We start from the raw sequence: 23891 nt of genomic DNA on the forward strand, positions 1-23891 counted from the left end.
GCAGCAATGGACTCCTGCCTGTGTCACGCCTGCGTACATGGCTCTTGGCAACTCCTGTCATTGTTGCTATACCATTCATACATTTTGAAAGCAGCAGGTTAGACATAAATGTACCTGAGTGTTTATCTAAGCAGCACACTATGTCACCATAGATCATTATTTTGTACTTTTGATATAACTTCTTAAATATAGGAAGTGTTTCTAGTTTTCAGTGACAAGTAACCAACTTGTCAGGGCTGTAGCTCAAATGAGATTTGAGTCTCTTTTACCACCTACAACTCTATCTCTGTTTTTTTCCATGCTGGACAAGTCACTGGAGATCCAAGCCTTAGAACAGGATATTCCAGATGAGTTACAGTGTCCCTCAAAGCATTTGGATGGGTTTTCCAGAAGCCTGATGGTATTCATCTTGTAAACAAACAAAACTGCTGAGGTAGTCCAGCCAGGTTTGTCCTGGCAGCTAAAACTGACTCCTGTGGAAGCTTTGAAGTATCCCCTCAGAAGTTATTTTACCAGGAGTAATACTGACAAATTAATTTAAGTAATTAGTGCTTGAAAGGCATAAACAAACCAGAATGATCCTTTTACTCTTTTTGGCACTGAGTTCCATGTCTAAGCAGCAGAACCATTTGACCTTTGCTATTGAGTGCATCACTAATTTATTTTTGCAAAAATTGCAACTATTGAGTGGGACCCTTCCTAGAAATAATCTTTACTTACTCTCCATCCTGGAGAGATTTCACTCTGATAGAATAAGACACATAGTACAGCTTTTGTCCAAAATTCTATACTGGTTATAGGCCAGTCATTATTGCCTGTGCAGTGAAACTCTTTATTGTGTTTCAATTCATAAACATTTTGCTTCTCCCGCGAGTTGTAAAATATTTTTACAATAATTTAAATTAGTCTTTTGTAAAAAAAAATTGAAAATTGTAGAACCATGGGGCAGTAGTTGGCACTGCCCAAGGAAGACAATACAATTTTACTGCTTGCACTTTTTATTTGGCTTGCACCTTCTCATTTGCTTCCCCATTGCTCAGCAGCCTTGTCAGTGCATATACACTCAGTGACAAGAGAAAGACAGGATGTGTGCTCTTTTATGCTCAAAGCAAATCTTATCAAGAGAAGCCAGTCCTTCCTATCTTTTCAATCCCTGGGCACTGACTGGGAAATTCCTCCTACATTTATCAAATACAAGCTCTTCTGGGATCCCATTTTTTGCTTCTCTGCCCAGATAGCTGATCATTGAGACGTTATGGTGAAGCAGAGGAAAAAAAATTAAGTAGCAATGCTGAAGTAGGCTGCTTTGGTCCACAAAACAAATGCTTATAAGACAGTTATAAAATTAAGCCAGCTTCCAGGCAGTAGAAAGAAGAGACAGTAGCATTATAAAGGGCTAAAATACGAAGAGCGTGGTGTCAACAGTTGAGTTTCCTAAATCTCTGCCCCAGAGCATGGAAATGTGCTGCAACCAAGCTGCAAGTTGCGTGTTAGAGGCGGGCAACACATGTACGTACCCAAAGTTGAGGCTAACTGCAGATCCAGAAGATAATCAGGAAAACTGCCAATGTATGAGTCTGAATGTGGAGCATCTAAGTAAACATGTTAACAGAATAATTTTCCCATCTGGCTTCTGGCAAGCAGCTGTTCCTGGGGACTGGCTGGTGAGCTGGCAGTCCTATGGATCACATGGAGTGCATTGCTTCTCCTGCATCATCCAAGTAAGCCAAACCTCTTAAGCCATTCTGCAGAGTAATTCCAGTGAATTTTAGCTTCCCCTTCCATACTTCCTTTATCTCTTCCTGAGAAGAATGTGAACTTACTCTTCCCTAAAAATACAATATTTCTAAGAACACGATATTCCCTTCCCACTCAGGCAGGAATAAGGCATTTGTACTCCCAGTTTACTAAATGAGTTGTTAAGTTATACAAACCAAAGCAGATCTTAACAACTGTGTCATTGTAACGCTTCACTCTGCTAGGATTACTAGTTCCTTTTATTTTTTAAAACCCCCTGCTTTTGCAGTTTGTTTTAATCTCTTATTATCCAAATCAAGCAGTTTGACTATTTTAAATTTATTTAATCTATAAACATTAGAATCTGTTGACAGAAAATTCTTTTGGAGCTCCTGAAGGTTGTTTTGGTCATCATCTTGTAATTTCAGTAAAGCAGAAATAAATACTAAAGTTGTATTTGCATAAATGCCAAATCTAGTAACCAGAAATCTTTAAGTGGTCCTCTTTAAAAATCTAAAACTGTGAAATAGCTGCACAACAAAGATGTTCCCTTAAATATTTCTAACATTAATTTTAAATACTGGAATATTTGTTTCCTTCTTTTAGTACTCATAAGCTATCCAATCTGTGTATCAGGAGAGACACCTGGAATTCATGTTGATGCACAGAAACTTTCTTCAAGTATGAATAGGGCTAGTTGACAATTACTATATTATTCATCCATCCTTCAAAAGTAAAATTTTTGCAGGAATTGTCTGAATTCTTTGTTTTAGCAGAGACTAATTAAATTTCTCCAGTTCATGGAGGTAAAGAAAAGGTTCAGAAAAGGTTTGGAAATGCTATGCAATTATTATTAGTGAGGCATTGCTACATCTATATCAGATCAATTCACATATCTTTCAGAAAAAAAAGTTCTTTAAAGGTTTTTTTACTGGTGACTGTAGCAATACTTGGCAGTTGTGAAAGAACTCAGTTGCTGTTCTATAAATTCTTTTGTGGTTCAGCCTTAGAAAACCACATTTTGACTACTTCTTCCCCTTTGTCACTTATCTCATTTAGGTTTTGTACATTCTGGCAACAGCAGAAACCTTGTATCAAACAACCTAAAGTGAAACCCAACGTGAATTCACTAGTCCATGACCTTTGTACTTAACTGAGCAGCATTATCCCTCTTGCAGGCAGTATGCCCAGAGACTTCTCTTTAAGCAGCTCACAGCAGTTCATCACAACTGTTCTTTAAGAAAACACCCAGTCTACACACCACCCTATATGGGTGTCCTTTCTAGCAGGTATTCCTAATAGCAATCTTTGTAACTGGGAAGCAAATTAATTTGTTCATTAGCTGTTCCATCATGTGGGATATCTGTCACAGTTCCATAAGGAAAAAAAAGTTTCTTGCTGGTGAGTTTTTGGCAGTCTTCAGTTACTGTTAAGTAATATAAATGGTATTTTACTAAATAACAAAAGGAAAATAAAAGGCAAAATGAGAATAAATGAGCAAGAAACAGTGCTGTTAAAGTAATGGGACATATCCAGAGAAAAAGAATAAAGAAACATTTCTCCATGCTGAAAATGCAGAGTTTGGGTGAAGTTACTTAATTGGGAATGTTGGCAAAAGTAGCTAAGATCCCTTAAATTTTGTGTTTGAAACACACATTTGAGAATCTTTACTCATGTTAACAGTACATAGATATATTTACATATTTTTATATATCTGTATATATGTATATACATATATTCTTTTTTCTTCTTTTAAAGTCTGCACTTAGTCCAGTTACTTGACACTGATCTAATTACTTGAGGCTTTACCTGCAGACTCTGTAAGCCATGCCGTGAGTGGTAAGCACCCTCTGGAATATGGAGGAAGTAAGGCAACTGAGAATTTCACACTAACAATTTCTTAGTCCAATTTTTGTAAAACAGAAAGCTAGCAGTAAATGGGTTTCTTGATCTACTATGATTCCATAGCTACTGCCTATGAAAAGTGAAAAATATTTTTGTCTTCTATATTTTATTAATCTTAGTTTCTGAATTTAAAAATGGGAAATTAACTACATTTGAAGAAGTTACTTCTGTTTTTTTCAAAGCAATTTTGTTTCTCTTTTCTTGTACTAATGTCAGACATTGGTGCTTGCAGAGATAATTATACTGGGCATGTGCACGAGTATTTTTTCCTCTTTAATGGAAACCACATAAGTATCCTCAGAATTTCTCTACAAATACTGTTATTCTTGAGCATACTGAATTATTCAGATTGTGTAAGAGATTTCCAAGTACCTAATTTACATTCTGAAAAAGAGAAAGATAAGTGCTCTAAAATAATCATAAATGGACATCAAACTGTAGATCTACAGATCAGATCCAATGAATTTATTCAAATTTCATATTGATTTGATACTGCACAATAGTACAGCCCTGCCAGCAACAGTGACCAAGAAGTGCTTACATATAAATTTTTTTTGGCAAAGTAAAGCAGTACTTTTTTCTGGTGGATGGGTTTTTTTTCAAAATTTAACTTGAAATAAAAGCTGTTGATTCAGGTGGGCTGCCACCAAGCATGTGGCTATTTGTGTTTGGTTCAGACACAGGGTTATTTTTAACAATGTAAAAAAATACTGGTTTGTGGTCAGAATTTTCCTCCCATTTAAACAGAAGTTTATTTTTAGAATTTTCTGAGGCTCTGCATGGGTACAGAAGGCAACACTGCCGTTCACAGCTGGAGAAGCACAACCCATAAGCATTTTGTGATTCTGCTTCTCTGGTGTGTCCCAGCCCAATCATAAATAGGGTTGTGAATATACTCATAGAGGTGCTCAGGATTCTGGATTCTCCATTCTTAAATAGCTTTCAAGGTGTTTTAAATTAAACAGAAACATCTCTCTGGTTTCTGAATGAAAATGTCTATGTGTGATCCTACAGGATGGAACATCTGCCATTATCTGTATGCACCAACACACTGTGTATTTAGAGTGATAAGAGTTTCTTACACAGAATTTCTACAAGCCCATAATCTTCCTTATCAAAGTCTGGGCTGCCTTTTGGTCATGACAAATTGCTGCATTTTTCAACAGATGGATACTGATGTGCAATTGTTGATTTAGCAGAATATCACAAGTCTGCAATAACTTAAAAATAAAAGCCACTGGGAAGTATAGCGAACTCTTCAAAGCTACAGCTGATCTTCATGAGGTTCTGCCCCTCTACTCTGCTATGGTGGGACGTCACCCAGAATACTGTGTCCAGTTTTGGAGCCCTCAACACAAGAAGGACGTGTACCTGTTGGAGCGTGTCCAGAGGAGGCCACAAAAATGATCCGAGGGCTGGAGCACCTTTCCTATGGGGACAGGCTGAGAGAGTTGGGGTTGTTCAGCCTGGAGAAGAGAAGGCTCCAGGGGGACCTTATAGCAGCCTTCCAGTACCTGAAAGGTGCCTATAAGAAAGCTAGGGAAGAACTGTTCACAAGGGCATGTAGCAATAGGATGAGGGGTAGTGGTTTTAAACTAGAAAAGGATAGATTGAGGTTGGATATTAGGAAAAAGTTCTTCAATATAAGGGTTGTTGATCATTGGAACAGGTTGCCCAGAGAGGTAGTGGAGGCCCCATCCCTGGAGATATTGAAGGTCAGGCTTGATGGGGCTCTGAGCAACCTGCTCTAGTAAAGATGTCCCTGCTCACTGGAGGGGAGGTTGGACTAGATGACGTTTGAAGGTCCCTTCCAACCCAATACATTCTATGATTCTACTTGCACTATATAATAAACAATGAAGTTTATGTCTTGCTCTGGGAGGAACTGCTTTAATAATTCAAACAGAAATGAGCATAAAATATCAATATGTGCTTGAGTTGTATCTTCTGCTTAAAAGTAGAGATTCAGATCAGTTTTTAGCCTCATATCTTACTTATATAGTTGCAGATAATGGACAGGTGCTCTTTCCTGGACACCAAGTGAAAACTTACTGAAGCTAGGCTGGAAGTAGAGTATTGCTGCCACTTTTTATTTCTACTGTTACTTCATTACCTTCTTAGATCTCCTTTTTATGTTGTTTCCACAAATGTATTTTGCTTTTTTATTACACTTTTTATAAAAACTCACAATAGGTACTTGTTATAATTCTTCTAGAGCTCTTCACTGTTGCATCAGCTAGAATGATCCACACTTCATTAGTAAAATTCACAGTGAAAAGAAATATTTGGGTTTAGAATTACCACACTCATGATAATGGTAGTGAGAAATTGGACATTAGTCATCGCTCCAAGAGGTACTCTCCCGAGCCCATCTTTGGTTTGCATTTGGAAACACTGTACCACCGTGAAGCCTAGAGCCTGTGTTTTACTGTATGGGTTTTTTAATTTACAATGAAAGCTTGCATTTCACAGAATCTGAATATACCACATGGAACTCCCATGCATCAGACAGGCTGCACACAGTGATCCAGCTGAGCATCTGGTAGCTTTGGCTCAGACTGACCAACTCCTGACCCCTGGCACAGGGCGAACCAGAGGTTTGCTTGGTTTTATATATAATGTATTAAAAATATATAAATAAATACAGATATAAAAGGCAGCAAAAATAGATAATTTATTACTACTTCTCTTTAAACCAAAACAAACCCAACCAGAAAACCCAAGTTATTTTACTTCTCACACAAAAACAACACAAGGATGTTTGCTAAGTGGCTTAATGGTAACTCTGCCATTTTCATGCTACATATAAAATTTATCCTATACAGTTTTACATGCTTTGTTTAATTAAAAGCCTGTATTGAAGTTGCATAGGTAAAACCACGTAAGACAGACTGCAGCAGATGGTAGATGATCAGTAAGTCCACATCTTTCTCCTTGATGTCCAGTATTTCAATCCAAGTGCTGAAGAGAAGCAATAAATACTGCATCTACTGTTAATGAACTGTTGAATACATGAAAAGCCATTATGGACTACTGACAACTGTACAATGTTACAGAGGAAAAAAAGAAATAAAACCTCATGTAGTAGTACAAAATGTTAAGATTAAATCCTGCCTGAAAAACAGTAGTTGACTAATCCATAGGTATGAAGTCCTTAAATTACATCCAAGTTGTCGTTTATGTCTTAAATATATTCAAAAATTCTCCCTCCTTTTTTACAAAACGCTCTTTCTGTTTTTTCATGGCTTGAACATTCATCTTCTGCAGTGTCACAGACCATTTGGTAAACGTAACAACTGAACCTCCTGTTAGGCTTCTGTTCTACATGTAATACAAGGTCTCTGTCAAAGTAAACTTCATGACTGAAAGTCTGAAATGAGAAAAACAAATTCTGATTGCAATCTCCATTTTCATAACTTGCTAACATCCATAACATTTCCCTTGGGGAACAAAAAATATTTAACATAGGTGACCTCCATGATCACATGGGAATTTTGTGTGGATACACACAGACTACTCTTCCAGATAAAAGACAGAATTTTAAAACTTTGAGAGGTTTCCCACATGCCTATTTTAGGAGTCTAAGGGCAATTCAGAGCATCTGAGTTAGAATCCTAAATTGCTTATGCAGTCAGTGATAAAAGAGGTGCCAAAGGTGCCAGATCACTGAAGTTGGATGTCCACCTAAACTTGGACTATATGAACAGCCCATTCCATCTCTCCAAATACACAGATGGAGAGGTCTATGCTTAACTCTATGCACAAGTAGTTCAAGTTAAGCTAGTGAGACTATTTACAAGTTGTAAAGTTAAGCTGATGTAACTAGCCAGAGGGTGAGTATCCAAGTTGGTAAATACTTCAGAAATACCAAAGGACAACCCCTCGCCCAGCCAAAAAAACAAACAAATCAATGAACTAAAAAAAAAAAAAAAATCTTAATTTCAAATAATGGAAATTTTCAGATAAATGAAGCTGTTGCAGCAACAGTATTGTTCATCTTTGGAAATTTTCAGATAAATTCCACTATCTAATGGAATACTTACAATTTTTGAGGTATGATTATTATTTTGTACAAATCTCATCCACAGCACTTGGCAACACTGCTTCCAATCTGAACAAAAATGTTAGGAAAATGGGTATGGGGAATTGGTAGTGTAAACCAAAGACAGGAATTCTCCTCACCACATCCCAGGACTCCAGTAATGGAATACTCTTAAGTAGAATCCCATGTTCATTACAATGGAAGTCAAGGTGTGCTTTCCCATCAGCTCCTATTTGAGTAACTGCCACAGTGGATAACAAATCCAATTCATCTTCATAGTCCACAATTTTGAATGTCTTACGAAAAACAAAACCTCAAGTTTATAAATCAAACATAAATTCACATTCCACTCTATCTAAATTGCATAGCTCTTTTTCTTTCAGATGAAAGCAGAATTGGAAAAATTCTAATTCTTAAGTCTTCTGGTCTGATAAAGAAAATTTTGCCAGCCCAATACCCAACAGGCATCTTTCCCAACACAAGCTGTCCAATGTATTTCAGCAAAATTCCTTAAAATAGAAGAAACTGATGTTCTGACCAATCCTAATGTGCAAGTAGATGTGTTTTATGTCTATCATATAGGAAATAGAAAGAAGTACCTTGAAAGTGACAGAAGAAATATATTTAAACCCCATGCCCTCTCTTGAAGCAGACATTAGAGATAGTATAACTTAAAGCTTACTGGTTTTGAGAGAATGGGTATATTGGAGCAGTTACAGTCACATGACTGTTCAGAGCTCGCTCTTGCTCCACAGAGCATGTGACAGTGAAGAACTGAGATCAAAAGGTGAAGATTGTGAACCGCCTTAATTGCCTCTATCGCACTGTCATGAACCTCGTAACATAATCTTTAAATTCAAGCCAGTCTTTCTCTTCCATAATGGAAAAATATCTACTGGAATTACAAATAAAGTCTAACAGTGGCAGAAAAAATAGTTTGCAGTTTTATTTTTGTTATGTTAAAAAAAAAACCCAAAAAACAACCAACAACAAAAAAAAAGGTAGAAGTAAACTGCAGACCTTAAGGGTTATATTGGACTGTCCTGTATTTTTACCATAGTAAAATTTATTTCCTCAGAAAAAGGAACAGAAATGGCTGCCAGAAACTGGTGAATTTTAACTGTTGTGCTTATGTCAATTACAGCTCTAGATCAGAGAGCTAAAGAATACTCTTCATAACCTATTGAAGACTCAACACCAAGACATGTGGTGTTTTCTCTCTCAAGAAGCAGTTACTTAAAGTTTTAAATACCTTATCCTGCAATCTAATCAAAGAAATTGGGAGAGAAAAACTTAGTTTAGAGATACTGTATCAAAGACCAGAAGAACCCAAAGCAGAGAAAAAAAGAAATATGTTTCTTTTATTTCATAAAATGCTTTATAAGAAATGTTTAAAGGAGATGTTTGAATAGACAGAAGAGTGATGGTTCATCACATTAATATCTTATTTCTGTCCTGCCGAAGTCACATGGAGCTATGGTGGTATCCTGGGACATAAGATCAGTTCTTATGAGAAAGAGACTATCCAAAGCACAAATGCTGACCAAGAAGAAAAGACGACAGACAGAGACGGGAAATGAAGTAATTGGAAGTTAAGAAGACAAAAGGCAGCCACAGAAGAGGAATAAAGAACTCCAAGATTAACACAGCTAATGGTTACAGCCACTGCACCTGAAACAAGAATGACTTCTGGCTAGGTGACCATCTTAATCCCTGAACTTACTCTTCCTCACTACAGCAGTTACCTCTTGTTCTGGGTCATCATCCAGCAAGTTATAACGCTTTTTCACCACTCGACCAGAAGCTGTTACAGTAACAGTGTTGTTCACCTGTGGAGAAAAAGAAAAAAGTGGCTCTAGACTTTGGAGCATTTTAGTTTCTTCCTATCTATTTGACAATGTATCTATCTCATGTCTTCTGCTTTCTGACCTTGTTTTAATCTCTTGAATCTTGTTTTAATCATTAGCTATGCATGGCCCTAGTGCTGCTACCTCCTCTTTATGAGGGCTCATATTTCTTTGCTCTTACTGCAGCAGAAGTTATCTAAACAAATCCTTAAAAAAAAAAAAAGTATGGCAAGTCATTAGATGACAAAGCTTATCCTTTCTGAATTAAATGAAAGTTTTATTAATGAGTTATTGTAGATTTTTAATACACAAACTTTTCTTCTGCAGAAGCTTCAAAATTAGTATCACTGATTTGTAGGGACTTGACAGTACTCAGAAACTATAAAAGCTTGCTTTTATGTAAGACATAACTTTGTATGCTGAAGCATAGTGAGAGTTCCAGGCACTGCCAAAAGATTTTCTTCACAAGTGTGCTTTTTGACCTTTTTGACATTTAGATTGTCTTTGTGATTTTCTATCACAAAAGACTTCATGAAACAACTCAGGTGATTTAACAGCTCATTTCTACCAGGAAGTTCAGATCATCCCCTCGCCACTTGGTTCTACCTTTTTGCACTCTTCTGACCCACTGATGATGCAGTTCTGTTCTGTTCCAGTTCCAGTTCAGCTCACCAAGCAAGCAGAAAAGTACTGACCTTTTCAGCTGGGTTATTATTTTAGTGCACTGATTTGGCTCACCAAGCATTAGATGAATGCCAAACCTGTCATAAGGGAGTGACAGGTGTGCGTGGGCAGGAAGAGAAACGGACTTCTGGAAGCAACGTATTGTCTTTGTTGTCTCATGAAGATTTACCTCTTATGAGAGACTTGAAACATTTTTAGCATTTGTATGATCAACTGACCTGAGCACCAGAGATGTACGCAATTATAATCTGGTGGCACCTTCTTTTGAAGGAGATCTGTCACCATCTTGTGACAGTAGGTATGCTTTATATAACTGACACATGGTTGTACTGCACACCATAATGAATGTTAAAAACTAAAGAAAAGACTGGAGGTTTCAGAAAGCTGTCCTAAAAGTGTTACTGTTTTCAACATTTTTTTCATACAGCTTAAAGTCCAATGAAAATATGGAATGTCTTTCAATAAACTTTGAATTAAGCCCATAAAACACAGTGATTACTCACATACACAAAACCTCCATGTATTGCTCAAAATCATACACTGTGATCTTGGACACTAAACTCACACAGTTTTCTCTGTTGGCAACAATTGTAAAATCTTCTGCAATCTCCATTTGATCTGCATTATTTTTAACTTCCTTAAGCTTCAAGACTCTACAAAAGAAACAGAAATTACAAAATAAGTCATGTATTCTAATACACCTACTACAACACTTCTATATTTATAATTTAAAAAAATCAGGTATATTAAAACATCAGAAATAACTGAAATGGAAACAAATTATTTTTTTAAATTTATGTTTATCAGTGACATTTTAACACAGTGGCCCTTGAACATTTTTCTTATCAAAATCTCATCATGTTGCCTGCCAGTGCCCATATTCATCATCTAGAAATCTGCAGATGTTTCTACCAGAACTTCTGATTCTGACAAATTAATGAATTTTACAGTTTCTAGGGCTTGATGAGTATTTTGGCCTGCAAATCGTCAAACTACTGAATTCATGCAGTTATGCAACTGTTCCTCCAATTAAAATAAGATTTGAGAAAAAAAGGCTCATACTTTATCAAATTTGGTCCCACGTGGATTATTCTACCTGACATATCTGGATGGAAATATATCCAATCAGGTTCCAGTGAACAGCATTTCATATCCTGTATGCCATTTTTTGCCTGAAGAAGGAAGGAAAAGCTTAGAATGTTAGTATTTTGAAAGTCTCTCAGATCTAATTAAAAAGGAAATACTGAGCTCCTCTCCACATACCTCTGAAGTTTTTTAAGTATTGCTCATAATCATGATCAGAAAGGATGGCAGTGGAACAGTAATAGTAATCATAATAAAAACAAGACTCAGTTCCAGTTCTCAAGATATTCTGTGGAAGAGTTTCAACTTTTTAAATATGCAGTAAGCAAAGACCTTGTATCACGGCTATGCATGGTCTTTCATCTCCTGAAACTAAGCAAAATCAAGATTTAGCCTACACTCTGCAAACACTTCAACAATTCCAGCAATTTGAGTGTCAAAGACAAGATGTGTCAGGACACAAGAAAAGCATTAGCACAAACTTTGACTTGAGCTTCAAACCTCAGGCTCAGGCTCTTTTGTGCAAATATCTGTTGTGTGTGTAAGCCTGGGATAGCTTGTGATTTCAGCTGCAAGCTGGTCAAAATCTTGGGATTTTGGCAGTGGCTTTTTGTTGTTAAATTTAGCTGACCCTGATCACTCAAATTTTCAAATGTATGAACCCCACAGAAAAAAACTAGGTGAGAAAGGATTGTACAAGTCCGTTTGAATCAAAATTGATCTTGAGCTATGGTTGTAAAAGATCTGTTTTGAAAATAATACACAGAAGGGGGATCATTGATTTGATCAGGCTAGTAAGAGAGATGAGGACACGTACAGATAAGAAGGATTTTTAGTGAAGAACACTTAACTAACAGGCCTAGAAGCTGCTTGTATTATGGAAGTATCTTCAGGTCAAATCCAGATCCAAAATAAAAGCTGACATGGAGAGCTCACACAAAAGAATATATGATGAATAGTACAAAACCAGAAATAATTAGGAATGCTAGATTAAACTAAGTAACAAAATCTTTCTAGGGAGAGAGAGGAATTAAACTGAGTAATAAAATCGTTCTAGGGAGAGAGAGACAGAAGGTACAAATCAGGAATAAGCTACAAACATTAAGGAGACTTATTCTGCAATTTCTTAAAACTTTAAATGTTTAAGTTCATGCCATTTGGTAGGCTGACTAGCCAGAAGTGCATTAAGATGTTACCATGCAAGGAATCAGGTAATAAGATTCCGCTTGAGCCTTAACTTTTAAGCCTAGAATACAGTGCTATGTAGCACTGACAGTGCTATAATTACATTGGAATGAAGGAAATATCAGAAGCAGTACTAATTCAGAAGAAAACATTTTACACATGACTCCACTAGAGAGCAGATGTAACACTGTGGGGGCATCCCTGTGAGAGCACCATGCTGGAAAACAAGGGTATTGTTACCTCGAGCACTACTCAGAAGAAGAGATGAAGACAAATGTGATACACATTCATTTCAGAGAAGCTGCTATCTGAATATATTACCAAAGCATTATCTTTCAGAGAACAAATATGGAAGACTCCTTTATGTTTTTTCTTGTTAGGTGTGATGATGTAATGCCAAGGGTAACCTCCAATTTGAAATGCATTCTCCAGAGAAGATGCTTCAAATAGCAAAGGTGGGGTATCTGCAAATATTGGGTAATAACACCATTAGTAGCAGAACAATCATAGTTCTATACAATTCTAAATTCCAATGCAGCTATTAATTCTTCAGAACTTTTGAAGACTGGTGGAAATACACTGGCTGCGATCTTTTTTCTAGCACCAGTTATGCTACCTCACCTAGCATCCAGGCACATATCTGCAGTTCCCTGTGAAATGTTACTGCCTACTCAGATCTTGATGCTGAACTGCTCTTCTGCTGCCTTTGACTTCCTTCACTCGAAATGAGCTGGATAAGCAAAGACGTAGCAGACAATCAAAATTAATCCAGCTCATCTGAATGACAGCGGACATGCACGTGAATAGATCAGAGAGCATATCAAAGGGGTCACTATTCTCTTGGGAAAAATAGTTATTAATAGCTGGAAAAAGACTAACAGCAGCAATCTCAAAAAAAAAAAAGAATTAAATGCAGAAAGATACCTGAATTTGAATGTTCCTTCTCCTTTTGCGTAATATAACAAAATAGTGTGGACCACAATGAATGCAATCTGTAGCTGAGTTAGTAAAAATCAGTAAAAATCTAGGATTTTTTGTAATTAATGGCAAAAGGTATCTACTTTTCCCTTCAGTTCAGTTAGGATAAAATATACAGATGTAATATGCCAAGTCTTCTGTGTACTAAATGAGAGAAGCATCTTTGAAAGATATGGACTGCAAGGAGCTTTACAACTTACACCAACTAGCTAAATAAAAGTAATTTCTACAGCTGCTATAACTGAATCAAATTTGGACTGAAGATAAGCTCTTTCTAACAGTATAGAGAAGTGCTGGGGAAAAAAAAAAGAAAGAAAAATGTGGAGAAAATCTGCAATTACAAGGGGCTTTTAAACAGGCAGAATATAAAAACCCAAGCGGAGGAGAAGAAGGTTCTTATCTGGACTTTTGTGTCCCAAAGGTCTTATCCAAAGTTTGACTTCTTCTTGTCCTACTTAGTCTAGATGATTATCCAGATCCTAGCCAATGGTGCTAAGATGTCACATGACATCAGAAATTATGTTTCTATAGCGCTTTTCTCTTTTCCCTTCATTCATGTTTCCAAGAAGTTAGCCATTTGAAAGGAATTAGTTCACTGCCCATGGAAATGAAGCCTTTCCTAAACTGGAAAGTGGCTGTCTTCTAGTTGTCTCTTGGACTAACACACAGGAAATGGGAGATTTTGTGCAAGACATAACAAAGTATAGGTTATAAAATCCAAGGCACCTGCTGAAAATGTAGAGAATGTTGAAGATGGAGGCATAAGCAGAGGACCTACGGATATTAAAATCTGTCAGAAAATGAAAAATCAGTCAAGCAAATTTGTTAACATTTCACCCTATTGACTTTTCCTTTTTATATAAAACATATATAGCAAGGCCCCTCAAAAATTCTGGTAGATGGGCTAAATGGTAGATTTAAATGTGTTCAAATAATAAATCAATCCTAAGCACTACAGACTGCTGATAAAATATGCCTTTCTTTTTATGTTCATTTGTCAAAAGATTTGCAAGATCACAGCCACCTAAACCACGGTTATAGCTGCCTCAATGCCCTCTTGCCTGCTATGTGTCACTTGCTCTTGTTGCTCAACACCTCCTGTTCTCATTGTTTGTAAGTCCTTTGCATCGCCAGTTTTCAGTCTCCAGTTGAGGTTCTTTGTTCACTTCCTTAAAACTCTCCAGTCTCATCTAAACATTAAGTCAAAGTTGTTCGTGGCAGCACTAACAATTATTTGTTCTAAATGTAAAAAAAACGCCGAGTAAAATACCTTACTCTCTGTTTTTTTGTTAAATTACTGTATCCTCTAGTAATAAATCAAACTACAGTTTTAAGTTCTGGACCTTTCAGACAGTGACATAATGAAGATTTATAGGTACCTTTTCCATTCCTTCCACTGTGAACAAAATCAAATTTCTTACCAGTCAATAGCTGTAAATAGTGTGGTAGGTACATGGGAGCCTATATGTTTTGATATCTCTACACTTCCTCTTGGGTACTCAACACACCACAAACACAGCAGTGTAATAACTGCCATCCCTTCAGGCAATTGCTGCAGGGAGGCTACACCTAAATAAGCAGGAAAATTACACATAGTTAAATTATAGTAAATACAAGCTTCAACTCTGAAACTGTTAAAATCTCACTCACTGAAGCATGACATCACATTGAACAGTCAGTCGGCCATCTCAATTCCTAACAGAGAACAGCTCAAAAACCACAGGAATGCAACTATCTGCAAAAGGCAGCCATGGCAAATGTCTCTCAAAAGTTCAAAATTTCCTAACCACAAATTCTTGAATATGATTCAAGATCAAAAATGTCTTCTCCAGTACATTAATTTTAAATCTCAAAACTAAAAAAATACAATTATCTATAAGACATGAGAACAAATCTGGTATAGGCTTCCTATTAAAGCTCCCACAGCATGTTTCCCACAGGGCCCCTGAGATTAAACTGGAGGAAAATGAGGAGAAATTTCCCTTTGCAGAACCTGAGATACAAATTACAGCAGCCTATCACTTTGTTTTGATAAAACACTGCATTATAACTGAAAACCTTCACTATCTAAGTCTGTATTTTATCTTTGTGTGTTTCCTCAGGTTTATGTAAATCTGGTTTACTGTGCCTGTTATTATCTGATACTATTTGCGAACATAAAGATCAAAAGCATTTTTTATTTGGACAGTCACCTGTAAAAAACATTTAACAAAGAAACATTTAAAATTAAAGAAATAAAAGTATGCATTATTTGCTATTGGTGAAACCTACCATATTTTTTCGAAGTGCCTAAAGTGTGAACTTATGAGAATGTATTTTTAAAGTAAAAAAAAAAATAAAAAAAAATTCAAAGAAAGTCTCAAGCTTTGGTCATTCATTAAGATTCTTAGCACCAAATTCTAATCTCAAATGCACCAACAGAAATGATTGCTTGGTTTCAGAGAAATTAAAGTCATTACATAAAGCTAAACATTCATAGGTTAATGATTTGAGGCATAAGACTTGGTTTTAAGAGATAATTTGTTCTCTCCTCAGGAATTAATTTTGTTGCAACTGGCACATTTCTGAGAACTTAGAATTATCAAAATGCAACTTGGGCAAATTTTATTCTGTCTCCCTGAATTCCTTCTGCAAGTTAGACTAAATGTTCTCACATCTTTTGCTTACGTGCCATATGCTATTTCTGGCTGTTACTAACAGCTGTCCTAGCCCTTCCTCTTTCCCAAGAGCAGTTGTGTCTCAGAACTAAGGAAGGAGTTTCCACTTCATGCACTGCTTATGAAATTTTTCAAATAGCTTAATTGCTGTACTAGTTTTCTAGGTAAGACCTATGTAATTAGTTCTTGTAATTAGAAGTAAAGCAAAGCATGTTTTTACTATAGTGTAAACCCACAAATACAGCTACGGCAGAATATGAGTACAGTAATTTTAATGTTTTTTCTTGCTGTGAAGTCACAATTAATCCATAAAAGCCACCAGCCAGGATAATACAAAGATCATAAATACCTGTTATTTTAATGTTACAAGGAAGACCAAAGGGATATTTTCCTACAACTCCCACTTGACCATTCCAGTTGAATTCATGTCCCAAGTCAAACGGCTGTTCCATGAACTAAAACAACACAGAACAATTTAGCTTTATTCATGTGTATTCAATTGCTGTTTAGTTTTACTGCTCTGTTACTACTGCATTCTTTATCTTTTTAGATACTGCTTGAAGTCTTATTTTTGAATTAACATTGGATTTTTGATTGGAAGAATATAAACTCAAAAGTCTCACTGCAGTTCTGTTCTGGATCAATCTTCTATGCCCATCAGTTTCTAGCCTTAACACTCATCTATAACTACAGACTAGGTGTGTAAAGAAGAGCACATCCCGGTCTAGTATTTACATAGCTCTTCTTCATATGCACTTAAGTGCCCGTCTGACCCCGTATCTCTTATGTTTTGCCACCTGTAACTGGCAGAATTTTCTGATAGCGTACCCACATTTGCACTTCTGACTGTAAAACAGATTTAGGCAAGAACTCTATCCTCTGACACATTCTCCATGTACCTATGTAGCATTACATGAGTATTTATGATCTGTTGTCCCAAAACAGCATGGACTGCATGAAAAAATTCATATTTCGTTACCTGTTCAGAGATGGCCTGGAAGTTATAGAGCCTGACCAGACCCATGCTATACATTACAATCAGGATTCCATTAGAAACAGCAACATCAGTCACACTATTACCAAATATCTGGAAAAAAAAGGAGAAGAATAATACTCTATTAGGGAAGAAAGAATTGAGGGACAATGCAAAATACTGACATTGCGTCCTTAATTTTGTGATCACTTTTTTATGCTGATCAAACCTTTTGATCAGTGTTTTAGTTCATGCCATTTTCTGTAACTCATGTTCTGCTGAGTTTCTATAATACTTTGCACTGCAGTAACACCTGAGGTTAGATTAATCATATTCTGTAAGCAGGTTCATTCTCTAATCAATTCTCAGTATATCTTCATATCATGTTACCCAGTTATTATAATACATGAATAGATTATATTACCAGCATCCCACAGCAATGTTAGCAAAACTAACAAGTCGATCTAAAAGTACTGATTTCAGATCTTCTGTTCTTTTTTCATCACCAGGGTAAAATCCTAGTCCAATCATGGCTCTGTGACTGTGGACAGCTGTACTGAAACTACATTATCCAGCTGTTGGAGAGTACAGGATCCTCTCTGAATCCAAACTAGACACACACATGAGAAGCTGACTTATCCCTTTTAACAATTATGCAGTATTAATTTGTGCCACCACTTAACACATCTCCACTGAGAAAAACCCAAAACATTAATTCTTAGTATTTAATGAATAACAACACATGAGGGTTTGTTTGTTTGTTTGTTTTAGATAGAGATGCTTGTAGTCTTGGGACAGTAGCCCTAATCCTAACTCTAATCAGTTACGTTCCACTGATCTGTATCAGGTTTGGCATTGCATTCACTGGTTGCTTCCTCTGCTGGGTGTATTCTCAAATCCCAAATTCTGTCCTGATGTTTTCCCTAGCTGTAACAATTACTCTGATGAGTACTCAGTATAGGCCCAACTGAAGAAGTACTCTTTTAGATGTTTTGCCTATTATGACCATGATGAATCTGGCATGCCATTCTTAACCAGATAGAGAATATGTTTAATACTGGTAACAACTGTTTTTTTCCAGTCCTGAATACTAATTTTGAACAGAGCAATACACAGTGCTCTTAAACTTTCATGGGCCCAATCTCAATTACAGCTTCAACCCAGCACCAGCTAAAACCCACTCATAGCTCTGGACTCAGACTGTAACTCACAGAGCTTTGGAGACAGAGTTTGCATGTTTGTACTGTTTCATTTATAAATTGTATCCAGAGCTCTGTTGACTTAAAATTGACATGTTTTTTCACCAGGACAGTAAAACCTGCCATCTGGCATGAGGTTTTCTAATGCAGACACTCTTACTTACAAGTCACAAACTGACCTCAGAAAGGTTGTCTGCTATTGACTGATAAAGCAAGACACATATTTACATTTTGCCATTCAATATCAATGATAATACAAGTTTGAAACATTTGTAACTGCACAGAGAATTCGAAGACTATTACTACGAGTGGGTCAGAAGCACATCTGTCGTACTTTAAAGAGATTAAAAGAAGTCTACAAACACTTTAGGATTCCCTAATTCTTATGATTGCTCTAAGTAAAGGCTAAAGTCCCTCTGCATGTCAAAGAGCAACCCAATAGCAGAATACATTTGTATTTTCTCTTATGGTCATTTCAGTGAAGAATCTTCCCCACAATGCCCCTACCAGACACAAGAAAAACATTACTGCTAATTAATGTTTCAGGGCAATATACTTTTATAAGCTGTAAGTATGACTTCTGAAATTCTGGGACAATTACCTAAACTACATACCTCTCATACAACTACAGTACAGATCACGATTAATACAGGAATTAACTTACCTTTTTGTTTATTTCTAGCATTCCAATGAATGAAAGAGGCAAAACTTGGAATACAGCAAGATAGAACAATGCAGACTGTTGGATACCTGCCTGGGAAGGAATAACAATACTGAATAGTTATTATACTTGAAGCATTTATTAACGGTAGGACATCTTAATTTTCTACACAGCATAGTCTCCATCTCTGTCCTTGTAATTTTTTTTTAAATTGATTTTGTAAAAATTTAATAATGACAGATTTTTTCAACAAACTTACCTGTCGTGCTGCTGCAGGGAGCTTATTCTGAGCCGACTTTACAACCATTACCTCTTGAGGAGTATCCCAGCTCAGATACCTATTTGTGACAAGAAAAGTCTATCTTAATAATTTAGAAATAATTTAATAATAAATACATTCTTTCAAATAAAAAATAATCTACTATAATTAGACAGATTCCCGTGTCCAGGCAAACTGTTCAGTATCTGATTTGGGAGAGGTGCCTGAGATGTTTGCTGTTTGCAATAATGCAAATCCCACAGATCTAGGAATGGCTTATTCCATACAGGATTATGAGAAAAATTCTGAAAGTATGAACATTCACTATCTTAATTTTTTCCTTCCCTTCACAAATCACTGCTTTCTTATCCTTTAGCCTAAAGAAAATAATTTCTTATGAGAACTGAAAAAAAATGTAGTTTACCAGAAACAGTAACTGCTCTGCTTTTAAAGAGCACAATGGCTACCCTATGGAGAAGAATCCTTGCAAGTTAAAAATGGCTTAAACTTCAGATGTCTTTTTCTTATGTTTTATGAAGTTTGTTTTACAGCTCTTAAAGGTCCTCTCCTGATATGTTGCTACTGCAATATTAAAGGCTGTAAATTGTCAGAGAAAATACAACAGTAGCCTAGTTTTTGTGGGTCTTGTGGAACTTGATACCAAATTTGAGACCATAATATTTAAGCAGCTGAATTTTTTCCATAGAAGACAGCATGCAGGAACAGTAGTCCAGGTAATATGCTAGACGAACAAACCTGAAGCCAGTCATATGGTAGCACTAAAATAAACATATTCCCTTTCTCCAGTATAGTACTAAAGACTGTTAATTATATAAAGCCTAGTCAATGTTTAATACCTGAATTTGCAACAGGAACCAGCAAGGTATATTTTTTCCAGTATTTCTCCACTATCAGCAGAGAGACGTAGAAGCCAGTTCTGCACCGTCAAGACTATCAGGGAAGATTTATAGTCTGATGGACTTGGTAGCATTTCCCCCTACATAACAGGAGGTTATCAGAAAAAAGTTTGTACCAGGAGGACACATAACATTTTGACACAGTAATAGGAAAACAAAAGTTAATACATATTCCTCAAAAACTAAAGGTGGAAAGCTGCCTGCTGATCACATCAGGATCTCATGTCTGTGCTAAATAGTCAGCTATCACATAAATAATCTGTTGTCACACCTTTTAAAACTTCTGTGCCTTACACAAATGAAATATAACTGCTTATCGATCTAATTGATACCAGTCTTGAAGAGACAATTGTTTAAGTATTGCAGAATAAGACATTCAGTGGTAACTCAACAGTAACTGCCAAGAATGGTATTCAAACTGCTTTATTTTTAGGCACTTCAAGGACTGGGCTAATGTTCCTAAGGTCTGTGGACAGTGGATGAGAGAAAACCTACTCAAGGGTGAGGGATATTATATAATCGATTAGCTAGAAAAGGCAGAACAGCTTTTGGGCAGAGCTGCTTTAATGGGTCTTCAGTTTATCTGCCTTTTTTTTTATGTCAACAGATCTGATAAAAGCAAAAACTCCCACCTTGCTAATTAAAAAATAAAAGAGAAAAAATAAACAATTTATGTTGTAAGGAATTAAGAGTTAGTTGCATAAGCATAAAGGCACCATTTTTAAAATCTTCCAAAAAAGCTCACAAAAAAGCATTTGAATGTGCTATTGAGAAGTTTAGAGGTATATCTGCAAACATTCAGTCAAAATAAATAAGCACGTGTTGCAAACTTTAAATGACCTAATTCCATAAAAACACTGACAAAATAGTTCAGAAGGAAAGAACACTATTCTAAATATGTTTCACTAAAATATATTAGTTTGGTTTTTTGCACAACAATGCTCTATTAAAAAGTAATCTTACCAGTGGGCATTCCAATAATAAAGCATCTTCTATTTTTTCTGACTTAGAACACTTTGGCTTTTGATAAAGTATTCTTGGCTCCTGTGCAATGCTGGAGGAAAATGATTGCTAATCGTTAGTCTACTTTGTAAACTACTTTCTATCAACAAGTAATTTCATAGAGTTTTATAAATCCTGCCTTCTCTTTAGGCAGGTCAGAAATCTAAACATTTTTACTTTGTAAAGATAACGTGAAATTGCTATAAAAATAAGGCCTAATAAACAATAGTTAGTATAAAGTAATATTTAAATCTAACCTTCTCTATATTTTGTGGTTTGGTGTTGTGGGTTTTTTTGTTTTGGTTTTAAGTAGAAATCTTAATAGTAATGTTCTTACTTTCATGATACACATTAAAAAGAAAGCATATTCCAGAAACTAATGAACTGTCCCCTTGATCCCTTCTAGTGTTGCCTTTCAAAATATAAAGGTGTGGCAACATGTACAGATTTTTTTAAAAAAATCATATCATATAATCATATCATAGAATGGTTTGGGTTGGAAGGGCCCCTAAGGATCATCTAGTTCCAACCCCCCTGCCATCAGCAGGGACACCTTCCACTAGACCAGGTTGCTCAAAGCCTCATCCAGCCTGGCCTTAAACACTTCCAGGGAAGAGGCATCCACAACTTCCTTGGGCAACCTGTTCCAGTGTCTGACCACCCTCACAGTGAAGAATTTCTTCCTAATATCTCATCTAAACCTACCCTCTTTCAGCTTAAAGCCATCCTACTACTAGAATAAAAACTTCACAGTGTGCACGGTTTTCCCCTCAGGGAGAAGAATGTAGGAATAAAACAGCTAAATAGATTTAGATCTCTGCTGTAATAGATTAATTTAATTAACTCTCAGTGGTTTATACTGACAGAATTTTTTTTTTTGCACACTGCTAGCTACCAGCTCACAAAGAACTACTGTTCATTTGGCTTTTTAGTGCAAAATTATAAAATGCTGATAAGCTTCCACTCCTATTAAAGTGCTCTGAAAGCTCAAGGTACACAACACCACTAAGATCAGGCTTTCCTTCACCAAAGCACGTGCCACATTATAACACAATGGCATCTGAGTGTAATTCAACAAAGGTTTATTCACCTGGTTATTTTTTGTTTGTAAATTCCACTCAATTCACAGGGGCTATTTAGATAAGTAAAGTTAGTGACATGTCTAAAACAGAATCACATTGTTAAAACTCTAAGTCAGAATAACTTTTAATTGTAAATTTATTACCTGCTAATACAGCACTGGTAATTGTCTAAATAAATTCTTCCTCTTTCGTACGCAATAGGAGATGCAGAATGAGTCGTCCAAACGTTCTTGAATTTTGTACTTTCCTGAAACAGACAGTGGTTGTAACACACCTTGCTTTTGGAAAATATTTTATTTGGCTCTTGCAGCTCAATAATTTACTTTACTTGAACTTTGCTACTGAATACATTAAAAAAAATATATTTATTTATAAACTAAATTAAAAGACTTTTTTTTTTTTTTTTTTAGGGAAATTTTGCCTTTTTTATAACCAAATTAAAGAATCTTTTTATTAGCTTGTATGGACAGCACAGGTAATGAATATTTTTTAATTAACTAGCCTGTGTTAAAATTAAAATAGTAACTAAACTTTAATGGCAACTTTTAAAACGAAGGACGAAACTCCTCAGAGTGTAAATACGCACATAACTTTTATATGTAATTAATTTAATTTACTAAAAATCTGATTCCATTCTGCTGATGGTGTTTTGTGTAAAAGGTAGAAAAATGTGTTTACAGTTATTTGCAAAACGTGCCTGAAATGTTAATGGGGTAAACTACTCACAGAAAATTACTTGTGTGCATTACAGACATCATGAGCTCTATACCATTAACAAAGCTTCCAGTCCTACAAAAAATAAGTATTTCTGTAAGTCAGAGTCAGCCTTTTTACTTACTCTTTTTACAGTCAGGACTCATTAATTTTTTATTTTTTTTTTCAATAAACGCTGCATACCCTTAGGTCTAGCTGCATAAGTGGACACTTTATCTGACTTCTAATAAGTATTTTCAATATAACAAAACTGCCAACTAACTTCCACATACTCAGTTTCAATGTATTTTTATTAACTACAGCATGGGAGCAATAATAATTTTAATTAAATAAAAAACAAAACAAAACCAAGTTTGCTTCAGTCTGGAATTCGTTTAATTCCTGTTTTTTCTGTAACATAAATTTCATTGATACACCAGGGGTATGTTTACCTGAAGACCTCTGCTGATTATCTTACTTGTTGTAAGAACTTCATTCAGATTTAACATTGATGCTCCCTAAACCACTATGAATTTAATATTAGTATTAAGTATTAAGCCATCTTAGGGGAAGAAATAAGTGATATAAAATCTCACAAAAGGCTATTTTTAAGATGATTAGTAGATTTACAAGTGCTTCTGCAGATTGCCCCGCAGCACAGTCCTCTACATTTCTAGGTCTGAGCCTCATTAAATACATGTAACCCTTCCTAGCTCCCTTCAGCAAACCCGCCGTACTAAAAAGCACGGCCCCCCCTTCCTCGCCCCCAGCCCACCCCCCGCCGTACTCCTTCCTCCCCAGACGGGTCAGTCAGCGTGGCGCAGGGACCGCTCTGACGCCTGGGCTGGGGGCTGGGGGCCGAGGCCGAGCCCGCCCCGCGCAAAGCCCGCGGGCGCGGGGCTCAGCGGGCGCCGAGCGCGGCTGTTACCTGACACATTATCTCTCTGAGGAGTCCCAGGTTTTTCCTGTGGGCGACACCAGCATCTC

General features: G+C 36.3%; 1 protein-coding gene across 1 annotated transcript; it reads right to left on the minus strand.

Moving 5' to 3' along the window:
• Window positions 1-6677: 6677 nt before the first annotated feature.
• On the minus strand, window positions 6678-23886 carry DCAF17 (DDB1 and CUL4 associated factor 17; the record flags this gene model as incomplete). The annotated part of the gene is made up of 14 exons (XM_010169018.2): window positions 6678-7012; window positions 7825-7980; window positions 9430-9513; window positions 10781-10868; window positions 11278-11387; window positions 12805-12947; window positions 16468-16573; window positions 17098-17205; window positions 18955-19044; window positions 19211-19289; window positions 20068-20207; window positions 21091-21181; window positions 22355-22458; window positions 23833-23886. Coding segments are annotated over 14 exons (1539 nt in total), but the record flags the coding sequence as incomplete, so codon positions are not given.
• Window positions 23887-23891: the final 5 nt, after the last annotated feature.

Source organism: Antrostomus carolinensis, unplaced genomic scaffold (genome assembly GCF_000700745.2).
Source record: "Antrostomus carolinensis isolate BGI_N321 unplaced genomic scaffold, ASM70074v2 scaffold22055, whole genome shotgun sequence".
NCBI lineage: Eukaryota > Metazoa > Chordata > Aves > Caprimulgiformes > Caprimulgidae > Antrostomus > Antrostomus carolinensis.